At 32.9% G+C, this 25,879-nt stretch overlaps 2 protein-coding genes across 2 annotated transcripts in view; one reads left to right on the forward strand and one right to left on the reverse strand.

Annotated features, from left to right (window-relative positions):
* Nucleotides 1-5,524, forward strand: part of LOC129218201 (islet cell autoantigen 1-like) — a 74,700-nt gene extending 69,176 nt beyond the window's left edge. The window contains exon 11 of the mRNA XM_054852418.1: nucleotides 2,969-5,524. Within this exon, the coding sequence (XP_054708393.1) occupies nucleotides 2,969-3,073 (105 nt within the window). The 3' untranslated portion in view covers nucleotides 3,074-5,524. The remainder of the gene's footprint in view (nucleotides 1-2,968) is intronic.
* Nucleotides 5,525-18,261: 12,737 nt separating this feature from the next.
* The window catches only part of LOC129218848 (sortilin-related receptor-like), an 89,080-nt gene continuing 81,462 nt past the window's right edge, over nucleotides 18,262-25,879 (reverse strand). Inside the window, exon 11 of the mRNA XM_054853170.1 lies at nucleotides 18,262-19,292. Within this exon, the coding sequence (XP_054709145.1) occupies nucleotides 19,276-19,292 (17 nt within the window). The 3' untranslated portion in view covers nucleotides 18,262-19,275. The remainder of the gene's footprint in view (nucleotides 19,293-25,879) is intronic.

Here is a 25,879-nt window from a genome sequence, read left to right on the forward strand (position 1 = left end):
GGAAAAGGTTGTGGATTATTAGAGGTAAAATCTTCTCCGCTGAGAATAGCTATATACCCCAATGTGTGTTACCATAAATCAAATCAAATCTTTGGTATATTTTTGTGTTCAGTGCATTTTCTAATTGGAATTTTCTAATATTCTTTTTGCAATCTTTTCTTTTTGTAAAATTTTGGGATCATTGAATGTTAGTTCCTTATGACGTCAAAACGTAATTTGTTGTATTAAGTGGAATTATAATGGCGAAATCGCATTGCTTAACACAATTTCGTGTGGAGTGGTTGAACCAAGAGGACATTAATTGTACAACTTTTGGTGCATGTGCACTAAAGGAAAAGATGATTTTACCGCTTTTTGCCATTTTTGCAACTGTTTGTCATTTTGCAACCATTTGAGGCAGCATGCTAAAACATTCAAGCTTAAAGAAAACTCTGAAAAACGTCAGGAGGATCCTTCTCAAGCTCTGTTTGTTCTTAATAGAAGTAGTAAAAGGTTCAGTTTACATATAAAATCAAATAATAGTGGAATTTGTACTTGGGTCATGAGTGAGGAAGAAAAATAAAAATCAGCTTTGTTCAAATTTTGTTCAGTTATTTAGTCTATAAAGTACACTTTTTTCAAAAACTATTCTTTCAACTACAGGAAAGTCATTTGAGATGTAAGTTATAATTTTGTTTGATGTTTTTTTTTTTTTTGAAACAAAAACATTGAAAAGAATAATTAAATAATATATGTATTATTTCTTTTTTCATAGCAAAATTAGTCATGCCACTGCTCAGTTCAAGTGAGTCATTTGTTATTGACTTTAAAGCATCATCTCTTCACTTCTAAGGAGGCAAAAGTTAATATACATTTACTAGTATGTAGTTGACAAAAGGAATTCTCTGATTATGAGTTTTGAAAACAGTTTGTAATAATTAATAGCTGATAAAACCATGTTATCCAAAGCATTTGTTGTTTCTAAGTCAGACCCCTAACTTAGGAAAAACTTAGTAAAGTAGTATCTTCTGTCTGTACAATTTTCAAAATCAGTGAAATGACTACAGCAGGGATGGACAACCCTTGACCCCAACCAAATCAACGTAAAATTTCTCAGCATTGTTTTATTATCTAGTTCTTTAATGTATAAACATAAATGAACAAATATATGCCTTTTTTTACCCTGTAGATGATTTTTTTTAAACAGTGGGATAGTCTGAATTATGTGCACTTTTTAAAAGATTTTTCCTGACATTTTACTGAATAAAAAAATAACAATTTACATACTTTTATATGATGCTTACAACTATGGGAGTCTTGAGCAATTAAATGAAGCATGTTTTATCACCAGACAAGCTATTTTATTTAAACTCTCTGATGGTTTTGAACCATGATGGCAGTGTTGCCAGATTGGGGGAAATTTCCCCATTTTGGGGAAATCTGGTGATCTCTGGGGAAAATTTTGAGGGAAATGAGTTTTGAGGGGAATTCTTTGGGAATTTTTTTTTTCTTGGGGAAAACCTGGGGAAAAAAAAAACCTCGGGGGAAAAAAGAATTTTTTTCGTATTGAGATTCACTACAAGAAGTAGTTGTGTTACATTGTTTGTACTAAACAGCATTGGTTTAGCTTTGATCAACTTTATGGAATTTGCATTTTGCATTATGTGGAATATTATGCTACGGAATTCGCATTAATGTTCTGCGTGAGTAACTAGTTGATACGTGAAACACGTAAAAATAAGTGTGATGAAAAATGTTCTTGGATAAATATATATAAAAAAATCATAGTTTAAATGTACATACAGAAGCAGAGTAGTAAATGCAAGTAGAAAAAAAAAACATTTGGCTATTTCTTATCTTTCGGTCAGACACTTATATTTATGACCAGTGGCACCCGCACCGCTTTGCCCACAGTAGAAAATAAAAAGGTGTTTTGGTTCCCTTGTACATTTACAAATAATGCATTATGAATTTCTCGCCAATTAGCTTGCCCACGTTACGGTTCCACTTTATGGTAGCTTGGTAATTTACTCGTCCATCTTATGATAATTTTGCTCAGGAAAATGTTCTTAAAATTGGAATAGAAAAAGAACAAAATTGAATTTTCGAAAAATCGCTTCGAGGTGCACACCCCTATGCTAAAAACTAATTTTGTGTCAGATTTCATGAAAATCGGCCGAACGGTCGCGGCGCTATGCGCGTCACAGAGATCCTGACAGACAGAGAGACTTTCAGCTTTATTATTAGTAAAGAAGATAAAGAAAGATAAAAAAAGACAAAGTGAAAATGGGAAGAAAAAAGTTGGCTGTTTGGGGGAAAAAAAAGTTTCAGGAGATAAAAATATTAAAGGAAGTCTATTAATTTTATGAAAATATTAGTGGAAAAATAATTTTTGAATTTGGGGAATTTTGATAGAAAACATCGCTTTTTGGGGAAAAGTAGGAAGGGAATTGGGGAAATCTCTGGATTTGACGATCTGGCAACACTGCATGATGGCTCGCTAGCATGCCATAGCGAGCACGTTTCAAAAGTATTTTACACTTATTTTTCTGATGCTAAATGTTCGTTGTCAAATGGTCTGAGGCGCAGGGCCATAAGGCACTTGACTTACATGGGAGGTTACTCCCCCCCCCCCCCCAAAAAAAAAATCCTGGGGAAAAATTTCAAACCTTGCTCATGACCCAGGACCGTCAGAGCATTAAATATTAGTGAAGATCTAGGAAAAAAAACTAAAAGGCATCCATTTTTGGTGCACTTAGGCTACTAGTTTTGAGCTTGAACTTGATTTTGTTCATGAAAAACTTGACTTTAAATTCTCTTCTTTTTAGATATTGGGTTTAAAATCCCATTACAGAAAACATTTTCTTTTTTTTTTTTAATTGCAAAAGATCTTAGCATGAATTTTATGCAGCCAAAATCCAACTCAATTTGCATTTTTATGGTATTAAGTTCTCACTAGTTATTTTATTTATTTTTATTACCTTTTCAGGGAAAACAAGACATGTCCAGTTGGTACAATTTATTTGCTGATTTGGATCCACTAGCTAATCCAGATTTAATTGGAAAGAAGCAAGTTGATGAAATTAACTGCTAACTTATTATGTTTTAGATTGTTTGTATTTTAGGAAGCAAATACAAAGACATTGCTTATTTTTTTAAGAAAAATATATAAAAATAATTGCTGAAGGTTTTTGAAGAATTTTCCTGTTTTAGGTGAATGGATGTAGGAAAGAGAATTTTGTAATTTTCTGGAAACTGCACAAAGGAAAAGTGTGTTTCATCCAAAAAATGTATTTCCAATTCACTAATCTACACTAATATACATTTATGTAAGGCTTTACAAAAGAATATGCTTAAGATTCAAAAAAATTCCACGCTTAAGAAAGCAACAACCAAACTTTGATGATCTATATTTCCTCTGTGATGACTATATACTACTTTAAGTGTGTTATCATAGTCATGTAACAAACATTTTTTTCTGCTGAATGAGATTGCTTTGAATATCTATGTAATTTACACCTTTTGAGTATTTTTGCATAAGAGAACAGCTTGAAAATATTTGCCAAATTTCAAGCTTCAGTTTTAATGTAGTCACTTTATAAGTAAACTATGCATTTAGATACCATTCCAGACTTTTTTTGTTTCATTTCAAAATCCATTTTCTCTTTGACTTTTAGGGCTTTTATTTCTCATGTATTAATTCTAGTGTGTGTTTTATGTTAAAAATGACTTTTTAATTTACTTGAAGCCAGTGAGATGTGTTCTAGTCAAAACGATGTTAATTCTTTACATAAACTTTAGTAATTTGCTTCTTATTTTGAAATTTGATAGATGGCATTTTTAAATCTGTTTTTCACTTTTTGTTGAATTCTATTGTGTTATTTGATGTTACATCAGTTTTTACCCTGTGTTGAAATTTTATGCATAAAAATTTAGGTAATTAATCAAAAGAAGCATTTATAGCTATTCAAGTGAATAAGAGTATCCTTTGAGTGAAGTTGAATGTAGCTGTTTATAAAATGTAGCTGAAGTAAACCTTTTCTTTTGTACTGTACAACCAAAAACGGGCATTTATAAAATGTTTCAATTAAAGTCACTTTATGTTTTTAAAGGGGACTAAAAAAAGGAATCTATATATCTATAGATATTATATACACTGAAATTTATATTATATTGTAAATTCATAGGAGCGATTAAAAGATTTAAGGCATGGGACGAATGTTTTCCCTTTATAGGCAAATTCAAATGGCTTCTGAAAGATTCTTGTTCTGGAAAAAGTAGACTCCAAAGCTTTTTTTGTAATATGGAGGGCAACCTGGCATCCAGACTTTGTAGGACATACATATATTTATTTTATATATACAGTCGGACCTCCATATATCGAAGTAGCTAATTGCCGGAAAAAAATTTGATGTATAGAAACGATCTTAGTTTTTCATAAAAATATCCTGAAACATTAAAGTTAAAGCTAATTTTCTACTACTGTAATGTCGTTTCATGTTTTTGAGTGAGTTTTCTGTAAGTTTCAGTACTTTTATTAAGGCTTTCTGATTTCTCATAATAGCAGGAACTCTGCTTGCGGAGATACTATTTTTACTGGAAATGACATTTTTGGGCCTTCATACATCTTCATTCTTCGGCAATTCAACTTGGTCCGCAACATTAAAGGATTTTCGTGTTGACATTGTAATCAAGAGAAAAATAAAAAATCAATCTACTTAACTTGACTGAAGATAAAAAGACTAAGAATGATAATCATCTGACAATAGGGATGTAACTTGGAACTGATTTTACTGTAACACTGGTTGCGACTGAGATTTGAAATAAACTTAAGGGAATTTAAGAACTCCAGAATGGAACAACGACCTGTCTACACACCTTTCAACCCCAGATTCCTCGTGAGTTTTGTAAAAATCTTTAGTGAACATAATTTCTCCTTCATTTTTCATGAGACAAACAGTCTAAAGTGGAAAAAAAAATCTACGAATGTCTCGAATTTTTTTTCGATATACAGAGATCTTTTCAATATATAGAAACAATTTTTCTATATAATGGACTTGGGAATTTGCAGAGACTTCGATATATAGGAAATTTTGATATGTGGAAGTTCAGTAAATGAAGGTTCGACTGTGTGTATATACATATATATATACACACAGTGGACTCCCTCTATTTGAACAGCACAATATTCTGAACACATTTTGATGGTTCCGGTGAAACTCCATAGACTTAACATAGGTTGACTTCTCTGTTCTCTCAACACCCTATAACAAGAACAACCTGGTATTATGAAAGCTATTTTCAATTCCCTTCGGTAATCACCTCTCTATATACTGAACATGTTCACAATTGTAACTCGGGAATTCCTATGAATCAAATTGGAAAGCCTGAAATACATTCACAATTTTATCACAGTGATTGAAGTGTATTAAGGGGAAGATAGATAGAAGCAGCTGAAAAGTGATTTTCCTGGATATTACTGCATCACATAAAATCATTCAGCTGAGCAATATGAGCATGAACTTTCTGCTACTGAACTATATTTCAAGAATCAAACCATTGTAGCAAGGTATTGTACCGATAGCTATATTGTAATATTTAATTGTTGAATGTTACGTTAAAATTTTTGAACAAAAATAAATAAATAAATGCAAGAGTTTATGTCCTACCAAGTTGAATTAGACATTGCACTAGCCATCAATCCAAAATTTAACACCTCCACCTGAGTTACTGGTATAGCTCACGGGGCAGAGTACTGAACATTGTCTACTAACGCGAGTACTTTTGTTCAGTCCCGTAAGTGTTCAAAATAGAGAGTCTACTCTATTATATATATATATATATATATATATATATATATATATATATATATATATATATATATATATATATATATATATATATATACATATATATAATATATATACACACACACACAAGGTGGTACAAAAGTAACTTCCCCTACATACAAAGCACTATAGTGAATTCAGGGAGAATTGATAGCGGAAGTAAACAAAGAGAGCTGCTGTTTGGCCCCAACATTTGTCACTTTCAGGAGTTACACATTTGATTGGTGATTCTTCTCAAGACCATTTCGCTTACCTGATTGTCACTGTTATCACCATCCCATCGCCAAAATGACAATGGTACTACCAAGTGTCACATTACTTTATTTACTACTTCACTTATCAGTTCCCGCTGAATTCACTATAGTGGCCTATCTGCTGAACCAACTAAACCAAAATTTTAAACATGGTTATAGTCATATCTTCCTGGCATAAATTGATCAGTGTATTAAAAAACTACAAATGGCAATGGAACTATTAGCATGGGATAAAAACTGCTGGCATAAAGCTGTTGCAAAGCATTATGATAGACTAATGACAACACAAGAAATGAGAAGCTGCGACAAACTATGCATTATTCACAGAATTAGACAGTAGTAGAAGCGCCAATCATGGAACATCACATGCAAAGTACTACACAAGAAAAAACTTTTTGTAAGTGTGGAAAGCATGTTTCTTCAGTCTGATGTTTGATTTTGCCAATGAGTAATTTTTGCCACATGCCAATCATTCCAAGTCCATTTGTGGTTTTCCAATATGCTGATCAATTTGCGCAAGGAAAAGTGGATGTTGCACTGATAGTTTTGAAATTTGTTCCCTTTAACTGTAACCACTGCTTTGTGTAACAATATCACAATCTCGATCAGGTACATTCAAATTGCCTTATCTGAAAATTTGGTTCAGGCTAGCACTTTGTTTGTACAGGAAGTTACTTGTTGACCACCCTGTATATAATATGCATGTAATATCAGATGAGAAGTGGTAAGTTTTCCAGTTGCCAAGCGGCAATGAATATTAAATCCTGAACCGTGATCAATTTTATGGGATAGGGGAATTCAGTTTTTTAGAAAAGCAGTACTGGAAATCTGTTCTAATGCATCCTTGAAGTATATATATATAATATTTGTATATATATGTGTGTTCCAATATAACTTCGAAGCTGTTGAAAACATCATTGTTTAACTGAAATTCTCCTAAAATTCAATTATCGATTTAAATGATGTACATAAAATGATTTGTAGATGCTGTACAGTCATTCAGGGTATCTTTGAGTCTGTCTTGATAACTTTTCCCTATTTCATATATTTATGTTTCTTTGATTTAGTATATAAAAAAACATCAAGTCCCAATGATGCATTCTTGCTTACGAGGTCATAAAATGAGATTTATGTTCATTACAATTTTAAAATATACTAAAATAAAAAAAAATATGAGGTGGCACCAAGTTATCTGCATTGGCTCAAAGATATCCTGAATAACTGTATTTGTTTTGCAGAATGTAATCCATAAGAAAATTTAATGCAGCAATTAAGATAATAATATTAATCGATTGCATTTATATACTTTTTTATATTTTTTTCTTGCATTTATTTTGTTCTTGTTTCTTGAAGTTGAATATTATTGTTTATAGTATAGTACTTTTAAAAGAAATTCTGATATTTGACAAAAATATTTTAATGCTGTCGTGCAGCATTTCTTAAATTGTATTCCATGGATCCCCAAGGTTTCATGAAGATCACTCAAGGGTTCCACAAAACTTTTCATAACACTCAAATATGCTATTTAAAAATTGATAAAAATAATGTCTTTTGAAATTAATTAGTGCTAAAAAAATTCTTGTTTTCCACTTTGTTTGTTTGCCCCTGAAACTTAGACAAATTACACACTTGATACTTTTATTCATTTTAAATTTTTACTTGTAAATTTCTGTTTAAATATTTCTATTAAACATCAGGGCATATATAATTAGAGTAACTAATTACTTCAGAGTACAGAGTATTCTTTGGAATGTGTTATTCTATTATGTTTTGTCTTAAAATTAGTGATAAACTTGTATGCTTTCTGACAACAGATTATTTTGAAACAGTAAAAAGCTTTTTAGGAAATAAGAGGGTTTGAAACAGGGGAGAAATTTATTCAAGAAATTATTGGTCACTGGAGAAGTTTGAGTGACCTCTCAAGGCAACATGATTTCTGAACATACAGTAGAAGAAATATCAAATGAAATTGTATATGAAACCACATTTTTGGTCAGTATACCACCTTGAACTGCATCAGAACAAGAATACAGAACTTTTATTGAAATAACATCCAATTGATCCTTGTAACATAGATTAAAATTGCTGTTAGTGAAACTCTAGTGCTCTTTAAAAGTGCACATTCTCAACTTGCATAAAAACTTGTGCTTGTTACTTTTAGTATTTGTAACTATACTCTATAACAAAAAAAAAATTGAGGCACCAAGACAGAGTGATCCGATTGAGACGAAAATTGGTGGATAGGAAGACAATGCACAGAATAGTAAATGATTAAATTCTCAGAACAATTGAATAATTTATGTCAGTCCCAGGTAGCATTAACTCATCGGATTTTGCTCGGCCGATCATCGACTCCTCCTAAACTCATCGCGTAATGCACGCTGATATCGTTGCGATCAGAATCCGAGAACGGTTTTCGATGAGCTGTTTTTTATCGGAAAACTATATCGTTACGATCAAATTTTCCGATGAAAATTTACCGAGCTACATTTCATCGGAAAAAGAGATCGTAACGATCAAATTTTCCGATGAAAATTTGTCGAGCTGCATTTCATCGGAAAAAGAGATCGTAACGATCAAGTTTTCCGATGAAAATTTGCCGAGCTACATTTCATCGGAAAAAGAGATCGTAACGATCAAATTTTCAGATGAAAATTTGCCGAGTTACATTTCATCTTAAAAAAAGTAGGTTGTTTAAATTTTCCGATAAAAATTTTCCCAATCTAAATTTTTTGGAAATCTCCCAACTGTTAAAATAGGATAAAATTTATGTTTTGAATATCCGACTATTGATCAAACGTAAGGCTATACGGATCAACATTCAAGTTTGAGAATCGGATTAAAAATGACTGAGACTTTGACTCCGAATCTGACTCCTGGATTTTGGAAGGGTTTACTTCAATTTGCTGCAAAATCAATTCAACTTTAACTCCACGATTCAAACGCCGATTACCTCACTGGAATTGCGAACAAAATGAGACTCCGACTCTTGAATGATTTCTCTCTATCTCCAAAACAATTCCACTCCTGACTCCCAAAATTACTGACTCCGACTCTTCACTAGCTGGCGCCATAAGTATATTCACTGAATAAAATTCTCACTTTCCGTTCAGAAATCTGTCATGGCCTTACCACCCGATAGATGGCGCCACAAATGATTTTCCATTTAATACATTATTTTCCGCCATGGAGCGAGCATAACTTGTCTAGTGGTTAGCGTATGAATCTCGTATTCCAGAGGACTAGGGTTCGATTCCCGGCTAGAGCGATTAAAATTGAACTCATGAATCACGCTCATCAAAAGTTGTTAAATTAGAAATTAATTAAACAAGTTATTAAAAAAATAATATATAAGTAATTCCCAAATGACGTCATCCGAAAATACCCCTCCTGCAAGTTCTCTTCCCACTGTTATTTTTTTTCCCTCCTTGCTTGTCCCTATATCGTAGTTGTTACTACTTCTCATCGTATTTTCATCCTAAATTCATCGCCTCGGAACGACAGCACTGCTCTTATATTGCTCCAAATTTCATCGTATTTTCATCCAAAATTCATCGCCTCGGAACAGCACTGCTCGTATATTGCTCCAAATCTCATCGTATTTTTATCCAAAATTCATCGCCTCGGAACAGCACTGCTCGTATATTGCTCCAAATCTCATCGGTATAGGGAGCAAAATTCATCGGAATCCGATGATCGGATTCTACTATTGCCGATGAGACATATTGGAGCAATTTCCGATGAAAACTCATCGGAATCCGATCATCGGCCGATCAAAGTTTGATCGGATTTCGATGAACGGCCGATCATCGGCCGATGAGTTGATGCTACTCGGGGTGTTATAGTAACAAGTTCAATAAGGTATTGACAAGCCTCTAGCCTGGATACAAGCTGAAGCATGGCATGGCTAACACCGATAAAGCTCCCAGAGGGTGTCCTGCGGTGTTTCCGGCCAAATTCGCTCGAATTGTCGGACGAGGTTATCAACATTCGTTGCCAGATGCAATCGCCATCCCGTCATATCCCAGACATGCTTGTTGGGAGAGAGATATGGCAATCTGGCAGGCTACGGAAGAGTTTAACAAGCTTGCAGACAATTCATAGCAACACATGCAGTATGTTATCTGGCATTGTCCTGCTGAAAACCAGCCGAGGGTTCTGCAAAAGGAACGGCGGCAAAACAGGTCTTAGGATGTCGTCGGTGTACCACTGTGCAGTAAGTGTACATCTAATTATGACCAAAGGGGTTCAGTTATCAAAGAAAATGGCACCCCAGACTGTAATGCCTCGTTGAGGGCCAGTGTGGCGTGCAAAAGTGAAACCAGGATCCCCCCTCTGACCTGGGTGTCTCCAAACACGTCTTTGATGATCGTCATGACACAGTTGGAAGCGGGATTCATCGCTAAAGACTATACGTCCCCAGTCGGCACCATTCCAACCTGATCGAGCTATGCACCACTGTAATCTGGCTCTGCAGTGTGTAGGCGTCAGTGGCAGGTGGTGTATCGGTCAGCTCAAGCATAGATTTCGTTGTCTCAACCGGCTGTAAATGGTCATGATGGACACTGGTGCTTGGGTTGAACGTCTGATGGTTCATAGAGATGAAGAAAGCACTGTGACAGCTGATCGGACAATCACTCTGTCATCAGTAACTGTCGTGACCCTAGATGGACCACTACCACCCTGATGCTGAACTCTGCCATTTTCCACCCATTCTTGCCAGCATCTGCGAATCCCCGCATCGCTTGGACTCAAATGACGAGTGATTCCCTGATTTGGCCAATCGGCCTCTTTCAATCCAATGATACAACCTCTTTTAAACTCTGACAGTTGCTCGTAATGAGCACGAACCTTGCGGCGAGGCATTTTTAAGTTGTTGAAATGTAATCTGAATCGTAATCAAATGGAAAGTTTTAACAACTATTGAAGAACTGCTTTTTATATACATCTGTTGGATGCGCAGTTTCGATGTGCTGGAGATCAAGCTATTCATTCATTGGGCACCAAATTTTAATCATTTGCATATCTGGTCAAAACACTGATGCATACAAAATTTCAAAGCAATCGGATGATTGCTTCTTGATGTGTCAATTTTTTTGTTATAGAGTGTACATGTGTGTGGAGTAGGATGTTTAATTCATGTGTAGACAAAAAGTAAATATTAAAACAGACTTGATGATGAAATTGACATTATTATAAAATTTTCATCCATAAAGTTTGAAAAACATAGCTGTCATGATAAAAATAAGTAGTTTTCATTACATTAAAATTTAATTTTAAAAAAATTGTATGAAAATGCTATTTAAATTTATTTTAAGAAATTTGGTGTTAGATTTTAAATTTACTTTTTTAAGTCATTAAATATTATTAGAGAATTTTCATTTTTATTGTAAATATGAGCAAACCATTTCCAGAGTGACGCATTCAAACTATGCTATTGAAAAAACCAAGATTCCTCAAAAAAGGTGAACATTAAAAAGAGAATCCAATTTTCAAGCAAATTAAGAAACACTGCAATAGAGTCTCATAAACTTGACCTAATGTTTGCCAAAAAGTGGCCGAGCTTGAAAAAGCCCCCATGGTATGGAAAGTGTTTTCGACAGGTTTTTGTTCGGGTCTTTTTTTCTTACAAAGTGTGGCCAAATTTTCGGGACTCTGCTATACTTCCAAGCTAGATCAGTGAGCGTTGTGCGTGATTTAACAGATATGATTTTGAAAATGCGTAAAGTATGGGATACATGCAAAATTAGGGATCTTTTTGTTTAATGTGATCTAAATTGAAGAACAATTGCTATTTATCTCATTTTATGAATTTTTTTTTACAAGATTTGTGGTAGCATATACTTGGACGTCAAGATTTTGATTAATAATTGTTAATTAATTTTTTGTATCATAGCTTTAACTATCTCTGTAACTGTGATCTCCTCTCAATCACAAAAGAACACTTGCCAAACAGAGATTACTTTCAGCGTATTACAAAAAAGATGATCTAAATTAAAATCTAATACAGAAGAAGTAAGACATACCTCAAAGATCTGAATGAACATAGCTAAAACTTTGAAAGATTCCCACCAAATATTATTACTAGCATTCAAATTAGATGTTTAAATTTTATTGTTGTATTAAATGAGATCCTTGCTGCCACAGATATTTCTTCATATTTAATTCAGCAATATTGTTCAGCAAAAATCATGCATTTAAAACTCTTTCAGCTGCAATAATTGTATTTTGTTGGTGTGTGCAGCTAGAATAATCGTGATGTGAGGGTGAAACTAAAAAAAAAATCATATATCACTGGAATTTTCTCTTTTTCCTTTATCAAAGAAAAAGAAATATATGATATCTTCTCTTGAAATGTACATAAATATGTAAAGTGAAGAGTGGAGCTTAAGGATAGATTTCAGTAATAGTAATTTCTTACATAACATTTTTGACTCTTAATCAGACGTACTACTTTGGCTGCAATGGGATAACATACAAAATAAAATATCTGCTATAATGTCTATAGAGCCCTGAAAAGGTTAAGAAATTGAAAATTACAAAGGTTACTTTTAGCAAAGGTGGTACATTTTTGAAAAAATCAGAAATGGTCAAGAGAGTATTCAATACAGAAGTTGTCCTGGTTGAGAAAAAGTTATGTGCCATAGTTTGCTTTCAATTTTTACTGGATTGAACAAAGAAGCTGTCTTAATCTATAATCATGTTTATGCACTTGAATAAAGAGAATGAAAAGTGACTGAAGTTTTGTTTAAAATTTTTGAAAGTAAAACAATTACTTTCAATAACTCAAAGGAGTCACAAGGAAATTACTAAAACCGTTTTTGATCACATCAAAGGTAAAAGTACAAGTTGAATAATTGTAAAAGCAAAAAAATGCCAAGGCAGAAAGCAATGTTGCCTCATTTTAAAAAAAGGGGGGGGGGTGGAGGAAAAGAACCAGGTGTACTTATTTTGAAAAAATCATCATTTTTGATTTAGTTGAATGAAGGCAAGCTACAGGGACATAAATAGACGTTATGAATTTTTTTAAGTTTTATTTGTTGATTATTTTTTTTTAAAACCTCTCACATTTTTAATTTCAAATTTAGGTGCCTTCTTAAAAGAAAAGTCGACCTTTCTTTTGAATAATTCATTTTTCTTGGATTAATGGTGGGTACTTTCTGAACAATGTGATATGTTTGTAATATTATTGTTTCAAAGAAATTTACATTGGTTTTGTTTTTAGTATTTGTTTATTGTTTTTCAATTTCAGAGATTATTTTATTTGGAACATTTGATGTGGTTGTCATCTCAAACTATTGTATTCTAGTCATTTAAAAACGCATAGAAGAATAATTTTAAACAAAGCACAATCATTTTAGTTGATGTAATTTCATTGCTTGAAAATGCCTAATCTAGCGTGGCTTTAATATATTAAACTTCTCACAATAAAAAGGCAGATATTACACTTGAAATTCTGAAGACATCTTACATACTTACAGTAATTTTTTTGTAAAATTACATTAAATATTTGATTTAAAGAAAAAAAAGGGGGAATATTTGGTTCAAGCATTTATTCTTTTATTTGTTTGATGATTAATAAATGTGATTTTTTAATGAATTTAATTTTATTATGTGATGGTAAAACATGTGGATGTACATTTTTTGGGCATTCTTTTAATTTTGTTATGTATGATTTTAAAGCATTCCTTATTATGCATCATTTTTGTGGTAGTTTACTCCAGTAGTCAAACAATAAATTTAAGAATCTGAAATTTTGAAAAACTGACATATTGAAATAATGTTGAAAAGTGCTTTATTTTATGATTAAAAAATAAAAAATATGAAGAATTGGAAATATTAAAGTATGTAATCCATATTTCATGTCATTATATATTAAAAAGAGTTTGTATTAAAGTGGTTTTTATGTATTACTAGCTGCTTGCAGCAACCAGCTGCAGAGTTGCCGCTGAGTTTCATTCAATCTTTATCCAAAGAAAATAAGTATCCTTATAAACCTGTGTTCCTTCAAAAAAAGGGGGGATGGGGGATCTCAAATTCCATGGTGCAATATAAAGTTTTGAACATTGTGAATATGTATATTAAATGAGTTATGGGTGAAATCCCTTTTCCTATCAAATAAATATTAAATACTCAACAAAACAGTTGATTATTTTACTTTGCTCCTTACTACAACAAAATCTGTTCGACCATTTTTCATTATTGAATGTTTCTTCCTCAGATAGGAATTTGAAAGTCAACTACATGGGATTTTAGGAACACGCATCATTTCACAAACAAGAAACTAAGCTTTTTTTTAATTTTGTGTGTGTGTGTGTCAACGATTTTTCAAGCCTTTTTAAAATGCAACTGAATAAAATTTATTTTCATTAAAATTTTCGTTCGAAAATGTAGATGCACTATTTGTCAAACAAAAGGTTAGTACATAAATCATTTAAACAGCCAGTAATAAAAATAAACCACAAGAAAGTAGTTTCTAGTAAATAATTTGGCAATAAAAAGCTGATATTCCTTTAAAACATGTTTTATCTAGAGATTGTCAGCTATCAGATGCGCGGTATTCTTCAAGAAACTTTCAGCTTTTATTTGTTTTTGAGCAGTCACATGTATGCCGTTTTTTTTCTCACTTTTGTACTAATAAATTATTTTATTGTTGTTTTTATTGTTCTGGAAGAGGTATGTAGGTCAACATATGTAGATACAGGGTGATTATAATTAAAGTTTTGATTTTAAATCGCTCTAATTCAAAAACTACTGGTCAGAAAGACTTGATATTTCATCAGAACAGTTGGGGAGCTATTGGTTTTGTTAGGCGAAGGAAAAAAAATCTCCAAAAAGCCCCTATAGATGGCACTGTCAGGATAATTTAAGGGGAAAACCTACTATTCGTTAAATACGGTAACGGCGAACGGAAGCACAAGATTCTAAAGGTTAACTAAACATTCATAATTCAAATGACAAAATTACTTGTTACAGAGAAAACAATGTTTAGGGAAGAGAAAATACTAGGTGTGGCTATTAAACAACGAGACTATTGCTGTAAAACATTTAATTTTAAATTTATATATATTTAGTTTCTATTACCTTCCATATAAACCCCTCCTCTATCCTTACAACGCTCCATGTGAATTTTTCATCGTTCGAAACAGAGTTGGAAGTCTTGTTTTGGGAGCTCGTGTATGACGCTTGCCGCTTTTTCTTTCACAGCTTCAACGGACTGAAATCTTGTTCCTTTTAATGTGGATTTCACCTTGGGGAATAGATAAAAGTCATATGGTTTCAGGTCAGGCGAATAAGGTGGATCGCCTAAAAATGGGATGTTGTACTTGGCTAGAAATGTCTTGACAGACAATGCGGAATGTGCCGGCGCATTGTCTTGATGGCGCACCCACGACTTGTTCTTCCACAATTCGGTCGTTTTTTTCCTTTCTCTTTCACGGAGTTGAGCAAGCACCTCACGGTAGTATTGTTGATTGATTCAATATTAGGATTCGATATTTTGGTTTGTTTTGGGGATAGAAGGGCGGCGCAGGCGGTCATCATCTCCAACGTCTTCTCGGCCATCTTAGAAAACGCTTGAACCACAACTCGACACGTGATAACATTCACAGCCATTAACTTCTTTTAAAAAGTTTCAACAGCGGTTTCACCAAGTTTCATGTGAAATTTCACGATAATTCGTCACTTTACTATTACATTTATCATGTTTTCCGGCAAAACGAAACAAACACCTCCTACATAAACGATGGTTACGGCCGGACTGATTTCTCTACAAACACGGGAGACGCTGCAATCGAAAGAGAAGGCTTTATGTTGCACAACTGTCGGTCACTCGGATTTGGAGCAAGCATGTTTCCCCTGTAGCAACATCAGTCTCGTTATTTAATAGTCACACCTCGTATAATTGATGCATAAGTTGCTTAATATATCCTACGCTGTGTTCTGCTATTAGTTGGAAACATGAAACAGTATGCACCACGTCAGAATGGACGGTATCTGTGCTATGTGTCCGAGACTCATTTCACGTGTTAGGGATTAGCATACCTAAGGTGACTATAAAACCCCGTTTGGAACGGGACTCCCGTTTTCAGATAGCTTGTACCATTGGCGGCTGGTGCACCAAAACAGAGTGGGAGTTAGGGGGCGTGGAATCTGAAACTTTTTTTTTTTTTTGTAAAATTGGGCTTGATTACTGGCTTTTAATATTACTGATTTAACAACTTCTAAACTGTGGAATATGGGATCAAAAGTTGTAACGGATTGCCACCGCAGGCTTTCCCCTTCCATTTTAAAGTTCCATTCTAACAAAAAAGGTTGAGAAATGTTCATTTCTTTGGAATTTTTTGCTTTCACTTTCGAAAATAAATCAATACACCTATACAAAATTATTTTTCAATCAATTATTCGTTTTAAATCTGAAAAGTGAGGGGGCAAGGCCCCTTTACGTTTGGAAGTGAGGGGGCAGTTTTACCCCTCTCCCCTCGTACGAGCCGCCTAAGGCTTGTACAGATGTCCCCAGACATTGTGTCAGGACACAGAAATGTCTCCTTTTCTGAAAGCTAGCAACCTACTTTAGCAAATTGAAATTTTTTTTATTTAGAAAAGTGTAAGAAACTTGAGCAGAGATGATAAAATATAGGGCTGTGAAAAAATAGCAGTACCCGACCGAGCAAAGTGAGCATAATCAATTGAATCTAGTTCAATGACATAACCACACGATTAGTGTAGAAAATGGTTACCATGTCTGGCAATTTTTAGCCAATTTGACTTTTTTTAAAAATCACACTTGGCAAGTTAAAGGAAAATTCCAAGTAGCAATTATTATATCGCCTTAAAATTTTGTGTGTAAAAATAGAAAGAATGAGTTATTAACAAATAAATTTCGTTAATTATCGAAAGGTGGTGCAATGTTTACAAATGTCAGTTATTTTTGGCTTATTTAAAATAGTTTTGACTATTGCAGAACTTTTCATCTGATAACCCTAGTCCGAGAGACGGAAATAAATAGAAAACAATGGGTGTTAAAAGTTCTCAGATTAAGTTTTATTACTGTTACTGGTAGTGATAGACTAAGTGTATTATTTTATGTCTGTCGATTCAAATCTGAGATACCATTCTTTTTAACCTGTTCATTTCCCTGCCTTCCCCGTCTTAGCTGTGTCTCTATCTCTATTTATTTTAATTATTGATGAATAGTATGCTGAGGTACTCTCCCCACTTTCTAAAATAATTTGAATGCTTTTGTTTTCCATGGTGAAATTATCTGACTTTTTAATTGGTTTAAAGTACAAGCATCTGTGTCTCAGTGAAAAAACTTTCAACATTGTGCAATGTTCCTTCGAAAACATAATCGGAAACTTTTGTTTCATTTATTTTTTCAGATGTTAAAATAAAATAGAAAAAAATTAAAAAAAAGAAAATTAAAAAATTAAATCTTAATTTAATAAAGGAAAGTTTAAAAAAATATTTTTTTCTTATAGGGGAGGCATAACAATTTTACTTTAAAACAAAATTACAAGTAAATTTTGATAAACGTTTATTCATAATAATAATAATAATAAAAACTATATTTACACATCCTGACCTAAATGTTCAAATTCACGCACCCTTGATATTTTTACAGCTGTTTTTACAAAACCTTTATTTATTTAAAACTATGTTAGAATGACTTACATCATTCTGTAATCACGACATATATTCAAAGAAATAAAACACCTTTTTTTAGAAAGATTTTTTATTAATTCCTGTGCTTGAGTTTGAATTACATCAATTCTTTTCATAAAAGAATTAGGTTGTAATCGTCTACTTAGACGCGTATGATTTAATTACAGTTTGATGAGTAAAATAAATATAATGCGTGAATTCACTCAAGATTTTTTTAGCGCCCCTCACATTAAAGCCCATTGCAAAAGAAAAGTTTCACATAAAAGCCTCTTAAAGCATTAGAATAAACCAAAAATAAGCGATGTATTTTTTCACTGCACCAATTTATAATAAACTTAAAAATTGATGTTCCAATGTAATTTTAAATATTTTATTATCTTCTTTTCAATTCAACCGAAATGATTTGTAAAATACAAAACTTTTAATTAGCCTTTATTTATTTAAAGCAGAGGTCTTCAACCTTAGTTCCTCGGAACCCAAAGGCTCCCTAGAACTTTGACAGGGGTTGTAAATGATCACTGTTTTCTAAAACAAAGAGATAACATTTTAGTAAAATTAAAATTTTTTTTTAAGAGATTGAATTTCTAAAGGCAGTTTCTTTATAGAAACAAATGTAAACATATTTTATTTGTTGTTTTGCTTATTATATAATACAGATAGCAATAACATAGAATATATCAATTACCTTATTAAGACGTTTGTAAATTTGAGTGGAATAAAGCCTTGACATAGTTTTTTTTTATATCTCATCGAGAGGTTTCTTCAATAAAACGGTAAGCTCAAAGGGTCCCCTAAAGTGTAAAAGGTTGAAGACCCCTGATTTAAAAGAATAAAATTCGATTTAAATTATAAAATAATGAATAAATAAAACTTTGGCAGTGCTTTTTTTTTTCGCAATCAATACATCATTAAATTACATTCTGACTTCTCTTGTCACACAAAGACATCCTTTAAATTAGAACTAAATTTGTTACCTTATTACTTCCTGAACTTGATCTCATCGAAAAAATACAAATCCCAGTGCTGGAATTCAGGCCCGGGTAATTCAGTAACGAATTCAGCCTTTTTAATTATAGAAGGAGTAATACTGTCGTAAAAGTAGGTGGTTAATATTCACTTGCATTTTATCCTACTTTTCGATGGCAGTTTTGGTTTTGAAAAACGTTGAACATAACCAATCTTCGCATCTTTGATTTAAACCAACGAACGCTTGACCACGAAGAGATGGCGCGTGAAAGAGAACGCGCAAGCAGTAATCTCGCGTTCTTCCTGATCCTACCTATTACAAAATGAAGTGATCCATTTCCGCTTCGAGTTCACGCGCCATCTTCCGTGGTCAAGCCCCTTAACTCATAGATGAGATGATACAAATAAATGCAACGGCACAGACAATGAAAAAGTGGTAACACACATCACAAAATAAGTTACTGTAGAAAGGAACATCTTTCCAGTAGGATTATTCCAGTCTTTTCTTAAAAATATCAACTCCGATCCGGAATGCTTTTGGTCATCGTTTATACTGACATCAGCTACGGTTTCTTGCAACCTGGGAAAAGAAATAATTATAATTAGTATTTTAATTTTTTTGATTAAAAAAAAAAAAAATCTATCTTTGAAATTAAAAAAAAAAAAAAAAAAAAACTTTTTTTTTTTTCCATTTAATGAGGTATGTATTACATACTACATGTTTAAAGTTGAATGACGAGTCGCTGTAAGAAATGAAGCAGCTGTTTATAGTTACAGTGCAGGGGTGGATGGGGCCGGCGGGCAGCAGGGTATTTGCCCGGTGGGCTGCTTCTGTTTGGGCCGCATTGAATTTTACAATTGAATAGTACAAAAAGAAAAAAAGAAACATAATTTTCTTTCTTTTCCTTTTTTCTTCCCTTTAAAAAAAAATACTACTTCATTATCTGAGAATATCATAACAATCCAGTACATTTCTCAACGACTTACAAAAAAAATCATTACAAAAAAGAAAGGGCAGGTTGGTTTGTGATCTGAAACTTTCGAAAATTTTGGGCTGCCGTTTCAGAAAATTGTGAGCTGACAACACATTCTAAAACTTATAAATTATTTAAATAAAGAAACTTTTAAAAATATATACAAAAATATTTTACGTTTTTGTATGCATATTTGAAGAGTTTTCACGGTGTGTGGGGGGGGGGGAGGCAAGCTTTGTCATAGTTTCAGATAATTTCCCACTTTCTTCGGAAAATTTTACTTGAGTCCACTATCACCCTTGAGTAATGGTTACAAAATTAGGAAAAAAAAAAACACTGCCAAGCTCATGTTGAGAGTAATAAGATGTTTTTCTGCGTGTTGGTAAATTCATCAGCCGATAAGATTTTTTTTTTTTTTTTGTATAACTGCCCAGGCCCTAACAGCTGCCTCTAGCTCGTAGGGGACAATAAACACGTCAAGACAGGGCCGTCACCAGGGGAGGCTTTCGAACCGAGACTGCAATTTTAATTTAGTAAAGAAAGAGAAAAGAAAGAAAGAAAGAAAACGACTTATATACAAAAAGTATTTTTTCATCAAAATTTTAAATGAAAAATGCAGCCTTTGAATATGAAGCAGTTAAACCTTTGAATATTATTTAGAGACATTCACGGTTGTTCAGCATAATTTAACTAACTGAAGGCCAGTGAAATGTATGCTTCGAACATTTTTTTTTTTTAACGAAAGGAAGTACTCAGCCCAAAGTACCATGACAAGCTTCAGCTTAATACAAAAAATGAATAGATAAATAATCAAGGCAATTTCATAGGAGCCACCGAAACATGTTTTCAATAGAAAAAAAATGAAATGCAGTAAAGGGGATATTCTAAATATTGTAATGATTAGTCACAAAAGTAGCTTTAAGTGTTTGAATGTACAAAACGAAAGTAAACCCAAACTGTATCAAGAGTTTAAGGCATGATATTTAAAATAAATTTAAGGTGTGAAAGGAAGGAAGGGTGGTCCTTGAACCTTATCCCTTCATTTTACACCACCAAGGAGACGCGTTTTAAAACTCTCGTTTTGAAAGTGCCGGGGAAGAGTTTCCAAATCGGAACCCCGTCCCTTCTTCTATCGTCTACCCTCATCAAAGATGACCTGAAATTCGTATTTAGGACTTCAAATTCAAAAAGCTTCCAGGAGAGTGAATCCTTGGGGAAGCAGGATCACCCAAATCCTGCAGAAACGTCTCCACCCTATCCTTAAAGATCATCGAAAATTTTGTTTTTAGGACTTCCATTTAGAAAATTCTTAGAGGTTTCCGAACTTTTTATCCCCTTATATTACAAAAGATAGTCGAAAATTTCGTTTTAGGGCTTCAATGCCGAAAAGATTTCGGGAAAGAGTCCCCGAACCATTAATAACATGATCAGCGAATATCATCTGCATCTGCATTTTGGAATTCAAATTTCGAAAAATTATCAAGGGAACCCGAACAGCTTTACCCACTAACATTGCCAAAAAAACGTCTAAAAACTGCGTTTTAAAAGCTAACTTTATTCTATTAACTATTCTCATTCTCTTGTCAATGATTTTTTCAGCACTTCATTTTTTCATGATATTTGGAAGCAATTTCTGTAATTACCATTTTTGGTTTCTTAGTTGTCTCTCACTCTTTTTGTCTCCTGGCTTCTGATTGGCAGTCTCTCCCCCTTGCTCTGAGCCCGGGGTTGACATGCTGTTCGCTGATTGGCTGTTTGCTGTCTTGTGTCCTGAATTCCTATTGGTTGGCCCTCTTTAGTATAAATACCGGTGTCCACTTGGTTGTTGTCAGTTCTCTCGCGACTTTCTGTTGTGTTGGTGAGCTTTTCGCACTCATGAAGAGGGTCCATTGTAGCCTTGAAATAGCTATATGCTGTATTTTCTTCAAAATTTGTGCTTTATTTACGTTGGTTTTTCACTTTAATCATATTGTAGCACAAAAGTTATATGATAAATTTCCAATTACCAAAGATCGCTTCAAGAGCAATTTTAAGACTACAATTTTGGAACCATTTCCATAGAGAAACCCCGGGAGGGCATATTATACTTATGATTAAGTTCAGATTGTCAATACTAAGGGAATTGCTTGCTCTTAAACCAGAAGCTGAACATATTCTCTATCTCTGTATTTCAGATAGTACAACTGAGATAATTGAACGACCGCCCATTTTATACACGGGAAATGTTTAAAACGTAGAAGGCACTTTTTTCCTTCAATTATACTTTTTACCTCAATTTATCGGAACAAATTTCTTTTCTTCAAAGACTTCAATTTCAAAAACATCCCCCTCCCATAAAGAGCGTCATATATCGTCTAAATTTGCGCTTTAGGAACTTCAGTTGCGAAATTTTGCTTCGAAAGAATTCCTGAACGCTTTCTTCTTCCTAGTGTTTCCAAAGAAGCTTACACATGCGTTTTTTAAGATTTAAATGCGAAAATTTTCGTGATGAATTCTTCAAATCCCCCTTCCTGCAAACATCGCCCAAAAATCTCATAAAATTAGTCTAACAATGCGTTTTTGGAGCTATAATTTCAAAAATTTTCCGGGGGAGTACCCCCGGACACCCCTCTCGTCTGTACGAATATTACGCTTTTTTACTCTGCAGGTCTTTGTATTACTAATTCTTTTTCTCAATATTCGTAAACGCTAACTCTGCTAATTTTAGTAATAAAATTCTAATGATGACTCTCTACTAATACTAGAAGCTGGATTAGCTATCGCTTTTACATTTGAAAAAAAATGGAAGGGGAGGGGAACCTTTCTTCTAGGAACTCCAAAAAGAGGAACTCTTAAGGGGCCGGCTGGCCGTAAATGCCAGAGCCGGTTCGTGCTGTCCCATTCGCCTCTGTTACAGTGAAACTCTGTTCAGCTTGTAATTACAGTGAAACTCTGTTCAGCTTGTAATTACAGTGAAACTCTGTCCAGCTTGTAATTACAGTAAAACTCTGTTACAACGTCATCCAAGAGCCTAGAAAATTTATGACGCAGCCAAGTGACGTTAGAAGCGATCACCATTACTCTTTCTAGGTGAATGAACGGACTGAAAATTTTTGACGTTATAACACAGTTGGCACTATAAACGATGTCAGAATAACCAAGTTCAACTGAACATTAAAAATGTTTTTATGGAGTCTGGCCATATTTCACAAAGATACGTAATTTGTCATGATATAGATGAATTACACGTTTCATCGTAAGTCGTTAATTAATATCGTCAAGTTTTCTAGTTGTATTAAAGCAAAATCTCATATCGAAAAAGCTACGTGGCGAAGGGTAGACGATTAATGCAGCAAATCTCTTAGTGAAAATATTGAAATGCTCCGCTTTAAATGTGTTCTTTTTTATAAAATAAAATAAATAAAAGCATTGAAGGGTCTGCTTTATTTCCCGTATAAATATTGTTAAAAATAAAAAATAGTTAAAAATAAATCAATCCAATTAATGTTTAAAAATAAAATACTTCAAAATAGGCTTATTAAAAGGGAAATACGTCTGTTGCTTTATCTGTCCCCCGTCCTTTTAATGGAAATGTTTAACTCAAACAAAGCCTTTTTCCTTCACCTATTATGGACCATGAGACAAATGTGTCCAATAAAAGTTCAAAATTTATTTCATAAATTATCGAATACAAATAATTTATAAATTATCATTTTTCATGTTATTAAGACCTCAGAATCTTAATAGTAGCAAAAAAAAAAAAAAAAAACTTTTATTGTTAAATGAAACACATCGATTGAAAACATTGCAATCACACCGTCATGCTTCTACTTTTTTTCAACGTTACATTTTAATAGAAGATTAAATACAATAAGTAATTTCATAGTAGAATGTAAGTAATGTCACTAGTTTTTCTTACAAATATTTCTGAGGTAAATAAGAAATTAACCAAATTTCGGAAAAGTGTTGTTCTTTTGCTTCTTTAATGGAGCATATAAAATCACATCGTCGCCTCAGAGCAACAGTAAAACATCTAACAGCTAGACATTTGCTCATACCCTATTTACATAATGAGTAAATGCCTTACTCTTAGATGTTTTACTGTTGCTCTGAGGCGACTACATGAACCATCCATTTGCCCAAAATCTATTGAATGCTCAATTCATTTACACATATGAGACATTTTTATGCATATATTTGCACTTTATATTTTAAACTTTGGCTTTTAATTTTCGTATGTTTGAATAAAAAGAGCCATTATGTATCATATGAAGAAACAGCTTTTTGAAAAGTTTTTTTTTTTTTTTTTTGTAATTTAGAAAATAATGATTTGTACGTTTTGCGGGAATGATCGTACGGTCACACCCTCAAAGCAAACAAATGCTAATTATTTTTTTAAGTACAAATTTTTTTTAGAAAACTGATACTTCATATTATGATACATATATAAAGGTTCTTTTTTTTTTAATATATCCCAGTTAAAAGTCAAAGCTCAAAATTTTGGGTATAAAATTCAAATATATGAATGAAAATATTACACTCTTGCAAATGGATTGAGCATGAACCAATTTTCATAAAACTTGAAATCAGTTGCTATTCACCCAGGATGTCAACGGCGACATCACATGTTGCCGTTTTATGTATAAAAAATTGCCATAATCTACCGCAAAACTTATAGACCTTTAAAAAGTTAAGAAAATTAAGATGGCCCGAATCTCACCATGCGAGGTAAAAGAATTGGTCATTTTCTCCCGCATGTAACACCTCATATATTTCATTAAAAATAATACTTCAAAATATTAATGAACAAATGTTTTCCGCTTAACAAATTACAAACTTACAGTGGCTCCCAAAAGTGTTCGTACACCTTGAAATTTTGTAGTAAAACCAAAATAACGCGAAATTGAATTCGAATATGAAGTCCAATTTTTTTTTTTCACATAATTCCTATGCCATTCTAAAGAAAACCCAGTAGTGTTTTCAAAATACTGCCTAGTTTTATTTATGAAGTTTCTCAAAAAAAAAAAAAAAAAACGAAAAAAAAAAAGAGAAAAGACAGAGAAATAATACGTCACAAAAGTCATCGTACACTGAAATATTTTCGAATAAATTCATGATTAAAATTATCACATGTCGTTTTTTTATTATTTTTGCATTGTGTTGACACTGTAAAGTTATTTCAATTTATATTTTTGTTTATTTATTCCCTAATATTCTGCTAATTATTTTAAAATCTCTGTTATCCGTAAAAAACAACAAACACCATTTGAAATTTAATTTTTCTCTCTCACAGTAACGGTAAATTGGTTTGAAATGTCTCTAAGTTAGTTAATTTATACCATTCTATAGTAAAATGCTTGATAAAATGCTGTAAAGAAAAGAACCGGATCGAAAGCAATGCAAGAAAAGGTCAACTGGCAAAGTTAACAAAGCGTGCTCGAAGATTTACAGTTAAAAAATTTATGAAAAATACACATTTGAGTACTGTAAAAGTTTCTGCAGAATTTAATAAAAAAAAATTTCGCTTAATTTTCACCTAAAATTGTTCGCAAAGTTCTCTGATTAGCTGTATTAAATGGGACCTCTTCCGGGAGAAATTTCCTTGTTCGCGCGAAAAACATAAAGCGTACGCTTTCCGCCGCAAAATCAATGATAAATAAGATCAAAACGTTTTGGAATAACGTCCTACTTAGAGATGAAAATAAATTCAACATTTTTGGTTAAATTGTCGTACAATTGTAAATAGAAGAAAAAATGAGGAATTTAATCTTAAGAACTTAGTTAGATTAGTTAATCAGGACGGTGAAGGTGTTTTTGTGTGAGGGGGACTTGGTAGTTTGGAATTTTTTTAATGAAATAATGAATCATTTTGTTCCTTCAAATATTAAAAAAAAATAATAAATAAAAAATAAACTATTAGCCCAAAATTTGGTTTTGGGAAACAACTTTGTTTTTTTGTTTTTTTTTTTTTTTTTTATCATGATAACGAGAAGAGGCACAAGGTTTTCAACGTTTGCGTCTGGTGCCTCAAAAATTGTCCTTAAGCTTAGAAATATCTCCTCAATCGCCAGCTTTAAACTTAATGTAAAATACTTAGAGAAATCTGGAGGCTAGATTACGAAAATACAACACTGAAACGAAAAGTGAACTGGAAACAGTAAGGTTCGAAGTGCTGTTGAACACTTACTCAGGTATTGCACAAAAAAGAAAGAAA

Source organism: Uloborus diversus, chromosome 3, assembly GCF_026930045.1.
Source record: "Uloborus diversus isolate 005 chromosome 3, Udiv.v.3.1, whole genome shotgun sequence".
Taxonomy (NCBI): domain Eukaryota; kingdom Metazoa; phylum Arthropoda; class Arachnida; order Araneae; family Uloboridae; genus Uloborus; species Uloborus diversus.